This window comes from Malurus melanocephalus, unplaced genomic scaffold (assembly GCF_030028575.1).
Source record: "Malurus melanocephalus ecotype Western Australia unplaced genomic scaffold, MMel_1.1 scaffold_221, whole genome shotgun sequence".
Classification (NCBI taxonomy): Eukaryota; Metazoa; Chordata; class Aves; order Passeriformes; family Maluridae; genus Malurus; species Malurus melanocephalus.
Genome location: NW_026623453.1, coordinates 721,959 through 731,413, shown reverse-complemented (window position 1 = coordinate 731,413; position 9,455 = coordinate 721,959). Strand labels below are relative to the sequence as shown.

General features: G+C 40.0%; 1 protein-coding gene across 2 annotated transcripts in view; it reads right to left on the bottom strand.

Annotated features, from left to right (window-relative positions):
* Positions 1-6,016: 6,016 nt before the first annotated feature.
* Positions 6,017-9,455, bottom strand: part of CHST8 (carbohydrate sulfotransferase 8) — a 184,491-nt gene continuing 181,052 nt past the window's right edge. For both annotated transcript variants that reach the window (XM_057374286.1, XM_057374288.1), the window contains exon 4: positions 6,017-7,525. In XM_057374286.1, coding sequence (XP_057230269.1) covers positions 6,374-7,525 — 1,152 coding nt within the window. In that variant the 3' untranslated portion in view covers positions 6,017-6,373. The remainder of the gene's footprint in view (positions 7,526-9,455) is intronic.

Sequence of the window (9,455 nt, the reverse complement as noted above, 5' to 3'; positions counted from 1 at the left end):
TAGATTACCCAAAYAGTCTGATGGCAGTGAGCAAGGCTTAGTCATGTCTGTCTTCTTCTCCTGTGTCATTCTAGGCTGTCTGCGTTACTGCTCAAGTGATGAACTGTGTGTAATAATGCTTTCACCTATTCCCAGATTAAATGGAGCTGTGGGATGGGTGAGTGCCTGCCATTCTTAAAACTCAGATCCACTGTGAATCTTTACCGAATGTTTAATTCTGGGCACCTCTATTGGAACAAATAGTTCTGAGAAATTTTGGCAAAAGTGGCTTGCTACTGGTAAGTATCAGTTGTCACTGGGGTAGCTAATGGAAAAAGGTRTCTTGTTCTTGACTCTCATACCTTTTTTCCCCAGCAGTGTCATGCTGGAAGCCATTAGAGATGTTTGTTTACAGACTTGCCTGTGAGGTTCCAGAGAAACAAGCCAAGAAAATTGCTGGTCCTTCTTAACCAGTAGCTGCTCTCATTGGACAAAAATAAGTTATGGGCATTTTGCCATATGAAGCTTGGGACACTTTCCAAAACATTATTCAGGAGAGTGCGGGTGYATGCTGAGGCTGTGAAATCCCCACAAGTAACAATGCCAACCTGAAAWTCATCCCTTGAAGCTGTATCAGCTCAAGCAGGCTGTGCTCAGCCTTGTCTCTCATGTTATGCTCAGAAAACAAGCTGGTGCTGCGTGCAGGTTTGTTCCAGGGCCAGGGAAGTTAAAATGGTGAGGCTGGGATTTGTACAGTGATGTGTGTATTCCAAAGAGTTGGCTGGACTGTGCCCAGCTCCCTGTGTATTTCTTGCTGGGGGTAGGAAAAGAGCATCTTTCATCTCAGTATCAGCACCTTGTATCAAGAAGGCAACCATARTTAAGTGAAAAAACAACAAAGTTCCATTTTTATCTATTCATTCCTGGTAAYTGGTACCATTTGAGTTAGCCTGACAAATTGATTTGTATTATTGCACAAAGAAAATAAGAACAACTATGTAAAAAAACCCCCAATGCATATGTTTTATATACATTGAACTATTTTTCCAGTTAATTTTTGTGGATTATATCTCCCCATGCATTTGTAATTTTGTAGATGCATTTGTAGACACAATGCTATTTGCATAGGGTTTTTTTTCCTATGTACTTTATCTGGGTACAGGTAATTGTACACGGATTTGTGATAGGTGTGCTCTTGCTTCTACTGTCAGTGATGGTGTTGCCCARCAAGAAGAGTAGTGCAAAGAAATGGCATTAAATTAATATGCAGTTTAGAATGTGCAGTCCATGCATGCGCCTCTCCCTTACTCCCCCTCTCTCAAAAAGATACTGTTTGAACGTGGAAAGAGCGGATTTTCTCAGTAAACTGCTCAAATAAGGCAGGGAAGGAAGGGGATCACCAGAAATCAGTACCTATAGTTAAAAAACTTTAAAAATGCTTTACTTCAATCATTCTATAAGTGGTAAACCAGTAAACTAAACTGGAGAATCAATTAAGTTGGAAAAGAGCTCTGAGATCATAGAGTCCAAATTGTGGCCCAAGAAAAAAGTCATTTCCTATCCTCAATTCATATTCTCTTTTGACATTGTGCAGCCTGATGTGCTCAGACATTGGTGATTGTTATGGAAGAAAGCACTGGAACCCCATCATGGAAATTCTGAGAAGTTATGGACATTAGGTGTTAAGAAAACTAATTTTAATATGTTGATTCTTTTATTTTTAGAGGCATAATCCCCCATAAACTGACACTTCTGGTATGAGGTCAGCCATGGTAAGTTGATATCGTAGGGGGAAACTTAAATAAAGAAACCCCAGAAAATTACCATCATTCAATTTGTGCACATTGCAAGGATGATTTTTTTAGGTACAAAAAAGTTTCAATAACATGGCTTTGCCTAGGTGTTAATGAATTTCATTTACAATGAATCCCAATGTCAAATTCTTAAATTATCCCTTAATAAAAGATCATTGCTGTCTTCAGTTTCAGATTCTGCAAAGGCAGATGATAAGCTGTACACTTAGTTTACACAATTTGTTTTTGTGTCTATGTTAATCCCTTTTTCTGCTGCAGGCTTTAGACCACTTTGAGATGCAAGGTGGGAGATGGTGTTTGTTCTGTTTGTGTGCCTTCACACCTCACCTTCTGTGACTGCTTTAGCTGAGTCCTTACCTGTGCATTGGTACCGTGTTCATTTTACTCCTGACAGGCTGACCATGAAATCCCAAGGTGGGAAATACAGATTTTAGGAGCTGGCAGTATGTCATGTRTAATGGAGAGCTGGCCCAGACAGAATGAAGTGTCCCCAGTGCTGGAAGCAAGCTAAGCACAGCCATGTGAAGTTGGAAGGCAGGTATGTGTAACCTGTGGGAGCACTGCTCTCAGTACCTCAGCTATTTACAGTCACTAACTCCAGGTGAGCAGAGTTCTAGGACAGTGGGATTGTGAGTGGAGGGGTAGGGCAGTAAAGGATCAGGAGGAAAAATATTGGAAAACTTTAAGGTGAGAACTAGGAGTACATCTCAGTAATCTGTCCAATAGTAACAAAATTTACCTCTTACCTAAGATGCATCAAGAAGAATTAAAATCCCAGTTGTATTGGCCAATTTTGTCCAATATTTATCTTGGCTGACCTCTGAGCTAGACTGTTTGTTTGAAAACAGGATTTTTTTGTGTAGTCTTCATTTTCTACTTTCTGTAAGAAATGAAATATATCTCTGTGAAGAGAAGGATAAAATATGGGAATGAATCCAGTGTGAACATCTGAAAAAATTCAATTGTATTGAAATGAAAAGGCCAAGATTTTATATGTGGGGGGGAAAATAGTCAAAAAGGGAAATAAGCAGTCTGAAAACGTACCACCATCTAGTCAAAATTGTTGCTTTTTACTTAAAAATTTTTCTTGATATGAAAATATTGGTTTACTTGTCTGCTGCTTTCGATTTTGTGGTTCRAGATATTGCATTTCTTCTGGCTTTCAAATATATCTTTACAAAGTTTCTTTTTAAACCACTTGTTTTTTTTTATTTCTACTACTCAGCGGAGAAAAGGAGAGGAAAGTAAGAAAGCCAGATTAATGCAACTGGCCAGCRTTAAGTACCTGTGAGTATTAGAAGAATGCTTCTGTCTTCCTTGAGATACTTTAAAACAGATAGTGCTGTGCCATACACAGCTTATCATATGCATGAAAATCATGAATCAGTTTTTGTTTAAAGAGTGCTTGTTATCCCAAACAAAATAAACCCTATCAAAGTGTTCACCTTCGTTTGCCATTAAAAATGTCATTTCCCCGYTGTTACTTTTTACCACAAGTTAATGAAAATACATATGGAGGAGGTAGTGGTGGGTAAAGTACCCATCTGATACAATCAGAAATGCAGTTTTGCATTGGTGTTGCTGGTATTTTTGTTCTACTCATACAATGAGCACTTACTGRTCTGTGAATGTACCAAGCCTTTCAGATGTAAATGCAACTGTATGAATTTATGTGCATATGTAGATTAAGCTGAAAAGGAACTGGGGAGAGGGAGGAGGAGGAAGGAGAGACAGGTCTTCGATGTGAATCCAGCTGAAGGATTAAGTCCCTCAATCTTATCCTTAAAACACTCTATAACCAGCTGAGGTCTGAACACAAATGATGTCCAGCTTCACTCTGATTGCCTCACAGACCTGACCCATGACTCTGCATGTTCCCTTTTGCTGCAGTGGTGCTGCAATAAGATGAATTGAGATTCTCTCCCAGTGGAAGTTCACCTGCTGCCTGGAATGAGCTCAGCACAGTGAGCCTTGATCTGCTCACAGGATCACACACTGAAAAAGCCTGAGAAGGCTACAGTACCTAATATATCATCTCCTTGTGTTGGTGACTGATTTCTGTAGCTACAGACCATCAGTTGCATGACTCAGAACACCATCACTTCTCTGAGCACTTAATTTCATTAAATGCTAAGGATGGCTTAATTTATATTCCTATAAATTATATTCCTTGGCTGTGACTCCTTACAACCCAATCCACCCCTCCACTGCTGGAATCTGCTCCATCTGCATTAGGAAGTGATTCCTGCCTCGTTTCCCCTGCATGCTGCTGTCTGTGACCTGCTGAGTGAGGCTGTTGGCTGTGCCCCCCTGTTGGCAGGGCAGCCTGAGTTACACAYCCCAGCCTGTTACTGCTGAGCTGGACTAGCAGAAATATTGCTTTGAACAAAAAGGCTGTTCTGCAGCCATGTGAGCAGATCAACAAGTCTCTGGGTGGAAAGGTGGGGTGTGTGCTTGGCTGCTGCAGTATCAAGGCAGTGATGAGGAGCTTGAGCAGGGAACAGGGAAGGGTAACTGGTTTAATGGAACAGTGTAAATTCCACATYATCTTTCTGAAGCAACAACCAGTATTTCTCTGAAGAAAAATGGAAAATGTGATGTCAGACTTGGCACGTTTTGTGGAGGCCGAAAGCCGGTGTTGTGGCCTTGCAGGTCCTGAATCTGAAATTCAGCCAGTAATGGTGCATGACTGAGACCTGGGAAAACAGAAGAGAGTTTGACAGCCTGCATGGAGGAGGATGCTACCATAAACAACACGACCTTGGCTGCCTCTGGGAAAGGGAGAATGGAATGTTGAACTGATAAAACAGATCCCCAAAGACAGAAGCAATAACCCACTAATCATAYGCTGATAAGTACAAAAGCTGCCAACAAGCCAATCGATATTTGCCATAAATGTGGAAGACTTAGTATMCACTTGTTGCTAAAYAGATAAAAGGGGCTCAGCCYCATAAYAAAGTAGTCGTAGTTGTCTATCTGTGTCTGTTATTTCGTGTGGCAGTAGTCTCAACAGCTACAACGTATTTGTCTGTGAAGCTTTCACTACAAGGTATTTTGAAACAATTCTTTTCCTATAAAAATTTTTAAAACTCAAAGAATATGCTGGATGTTTTTAGGGAAACTCTAATGTCAGTGCTTGTGATGCATGAATCTATCTGTATGAGGACCTGAACCTGGAAACAGATTGAAACAAGCATTATTCCTTAGGTGTTTACATTTGTACAGCACCAGTTGTGATGGAATTCTTTGTTGTGAAATAGAAACTCGAGAAATCACTGGGGAGTCCAGATTTGGCATTGTGATGGAGTTTGATCCTTGTTCCAGTAYGGCCAGTTTAAATGTCATCATGTCAAGTGGATAAATGACATGTAAGCAAGGGTTCTTGTTTCACAGAATTTGAGTGAAAATTCACAAAGCTGAGATTGGTTCAGTTGGTCAGAGCATGGTGCTGACAATGMCAAGRTTGTGGGTTTGGTTCCTGAATGGGCTGTTCAGTTGAGAGCTGAGCTTGTGGGCCCCTTACAACTCAGAATATTCTATGACAGGAGACAGTAACTAGTGGAATGTCAAGTATTTTATTCTCACAAGACATTCTGGTAGAGATGATAAAGTCTTCTTAAGCATATAAATTGAACTAAGACACCTGGAATATTTTTTTTTTGACGTTTAGTCAGATCTAATTGTTACTAAAATAAGCAAGTGCAAATTGTTTGCAGCAATGAAAAGAACTACCCTGTTGGGCAGGAAGTAGCATTTATTCTTGCTTGTTATTATGATGGAAAGATTTGATATTCCTGGTGACTATGAAGATTAAACCACAGATTTATGTTAATGCAAAGGATTAAAAGAATTTTAATAACACTTATAAAGATGCAAATGTTCTCCTGCATTTTATCTTTTTGCAGATGAACGTGCCATAAGGGGAATATTGAAGGGGGAGAACACATCCTCACTCTGAATTGCAACATCTGGTTTAATACTGCTCTCACATGGTCATTAAGTATTAGTTGTTTTCACCAGTGTATTTATGAACAGTGTAAAGTACAATTAGACTTTTTCTCCTTAACCAGCTTATGAATATCAGGAACAGCAATCATTATCCACCTTCAAACACATAGGATTTGTTTAGTGTATGGCTTCGTGCCTTGTACATTTCAACAAACTATAAATATTAGTGTATTTTCTTTCTTGCTACTTTCAGACTTGTTTTCTAAACGGTAAAGAGCTTGAAATGCTGGCTGCACTGTAGRATTGCCAGTTATGTTTTCCTGGTTTCAAACTGTCCTCCAAGTGCAAACGCAGGACACACCAGCATGGAAAATTCTGTGCTTTATTTGGGGGCCCTGACATATTGTACATATATGTACATACATTTCGTATGGAGAAATTATAGAAAAGTGTATGACTTGAAAAAGGAGGCAATTAAGGTGAAGGTGTAAACATCTGTTTATATTCTTCTTGGGTTTTTCCCTGCTCCTCAAACAATTGTTTATTAACAGGTAAATGTATATAAACAGATGACACCTGGATTTGTTGCACAATTCAACGGATGTGACTCTGGCAATGTCCCAACTCTCAAATTAATATAAATCTTCAAAAGGTTTTGAGTAGTTGAACATCAAGTAATCCATATAATAAAAGTCGTAGCTTTGTTGTCGTTGAGAAGGAGAAAGTTGTGCAAAATACTGTTGTGTAATTTTAGTGGTAGTTCTTTCTTCATTGGAGTGACGATCTTTAAACTTGGGGAATGTYAAATTTTGTGGAGCACCAATTAAGTGCAAAAAAAAGTTTGCATCTTCTTCCATACTTTCAAATTTCCCAACRAAGTCGTAGTCTATTAAACACGGGCTGCAAAGCCTATTGACATGATCCCAGTGTATATCCATACCCACTGGCCTATGTACATCCAGGAGATATTGAATGAACTCTTTAAACTTGACTCCAGAACCTGTCCTCAATGCTTCTTTGGTGGCATTGACACGGTATCTGGAAATGATGGCTTTTCCAAAAACTGGGTGGTAGTAATTGTTTGGATGTTCAAATTTGTCCCGAAACGCAGACACCAGCTTTTCAAAAGGTTCACGAATAAATAGCATCTTTGTGTAAGTGTTGAGCCTGTGGTAAATTCCTTTGTGATCAAACCCATCCAGCCGTTTTAGGTAGTTTCCATAGTGCACTGTGTTGTGCTGAATATCCTTTGTGGAGGAAGCCAACCCATTTAGCACCATGAGCACCCGTTTCCAGTTAGAGCAGCCGGCTTTTGGTACTTCACAGTATAAAATTCTATATTTATCTTCTACAAATATTCTAGAAACATGATAAGGAGTGATTATTCTTCTGTTATTACTCTTGTATTTTGAACAAGTTTCCCTCATAATTCGCTTCCTTTCTCCTTGGATCTGATAGAGACTTTTCCACTTGCTATTGTTTCTATCCTCATATTTAAGTGTGGGCAGGTTGAGAATGGAGCTGTTCATGGAAATCAGAATCGGGGTCTTTTTAATTATAAACCTCCTCCTGCGTTTATGGAGCCTGATGGAATTACTTTCTTCACCTTTCTGTTGCTCTTTCAYAGAAAACATAATGCTGCTTTGCCTTCTGTCTGTGCTTTGAAGCTTGGTGGGCACAATTTCGGACGGCTCTAACGAATCGCTCTGCTTAACTGTTGTTACTCTGTCTGCAATATTTTGTCTTAATCTTCTATCCTGGTTATTGCTGGAAACACAGTCCTGCTGAGGAAAAATAGAGGAAARATATTAGTAAATGAGGGACAGTCGCTACTTACAGCTTGCACCACTTTGTGTGGATCTTTCATAACTTTTAGAACTTTACAACAAAGCGCAATGCCACAAACCCTCAGCGCTGCACTGTGATATGGGCTGGTCTTTTGTCACTTTGTTCTGTGCTTAATGTGAATCTCAAAGGCTCAGATGAACCTGAACTAAATTTCTGATAAATTCCCGTTCCTATTTGGATTTAACCATAGAATTGTGGTGTACTCAGACTTTGACAGATGCTTTTGTCTTASATACGTTGTTGTTGAAATTTCTGCAAAAGGGATCTGAGTATTTTGAGGACTTGTTTAATTATGCCAGACTGCCCCTGTTCACTCAGTTTGGCACAGAGGGAAGCCTGGCAGGTGAGGGAGAGGGCTTGCAGAGTTGTAAGGTGGAGTGAGATGGAACTGTGGGCAGCAAGGATGTCAGTGAAAACACAGAGGCTTGGCGTACACGAAAGGGGTTTGGTGACAGCAGCATGAAGGGAACCCCAAAGAGAGGCTTGAATGAGGTGAGACAGGGCATGAAGCAGCTGAGAGTGGATGAGAAGCAGCGAGGGGTGGGARTGAAGCTGTGGCTGGGATTAGGTCAGTGAGAACTGAGTAAGTAAAGCAGGTCTGGGGCTCTGGGATGTGCTCTTTTACATTAGGGGATCTCTCTGTTAACACTTCTGGCATACAGCCCAGATAGGCTTCATTACTTCCTGCTTCTCAAAGTAGCTGAATTAAATCCTCTCTATGCCTTGAATATTAAAATGAGGTTCTGGACACTATTTAAATATGTGTCATCCCTGTTTTGAGGTCACCTGGAAGCAGAGTGGCATATGAACCACCAGGGAGTATTTCAACAGAAAAGCATCCATGGTTGCAGAAACGTTTGCTGACCCAAAATACTTAGTGGATATTTAGAGGGTTTATAAATTTAAATTTTTGACTTTCAGTCTTTATTTGTTCCCAACAGTATTTAAAATGGTATGAGTTTTAAGGTGTACAGTTGGGGATTAGAAGGGTCATGCTCTTTCAAGGTGGCAGATTAAATCTAAATCAATTTTACAAGTCTTTGTTGTCTGAAAAAAGCAACGTTGTAGCTAACAAACGTGTTCTGTCATGGAGGTTATATCATTTCACATTCTTGTTGAGGGGTCAGAGAATAAAAAAGTCTCAGAAGAGAGATTCAGTATTCATTRCAAAAAACATTGGTGACAAAAGAACAAAAAAAATCAGTTTGTGTTTTGTAGGTGACTTGCTTAAATCAATGATTRTTATACAAAACTCGAACACAACAGGTTGGTATTAAACACAAGTTTTARGACACTTGCAGAATTCAGGTTTCTCATGTTGGCTACTCTGGCAGTGAGGGTGGTATGTGCTGTGCAGATGGGGAAACCAAGTGATAATTTGTTATGTGAAACACTGTTCAGCTGTCAGCAGTGATTGTTTGACTCTACTCTCATCTTCAGAGGTTGTTTCTGTAGTCCAAAGTGTTTCTGTCTTTGTAAATATCAGATGTATTTCTAAATATTACCCTTTACAAGACTGGTTTTTATTCAATCCTGTTTGCTCATGACATRGCTGATATTTAAAGGTTATCAAATTCAGGTTTCCTAGAATTCTGGACCTTTAATGATGCTGCTGCTGATGACCCTGGAGTTTCTGGGAAACTTGAATGTCTTCTGTCAGTGCAAACGGTGATGCAGAAGGTCGGGCTGAAGCTGAAGAGGAGCTGCCAATCCCATCTCACTGATCTGAGCAGGTGATGGCAGCTGCAAGGTTGTTCCTTTGCACAGTTCCTCTTGTCCTTTAGCTGCGGGCTGGAGGCAGCCCCGCACAGCCCGACAGCCACTAGATGGAGGAATCTCACCAGAATTTTTCTTTAGCCTGTTCTT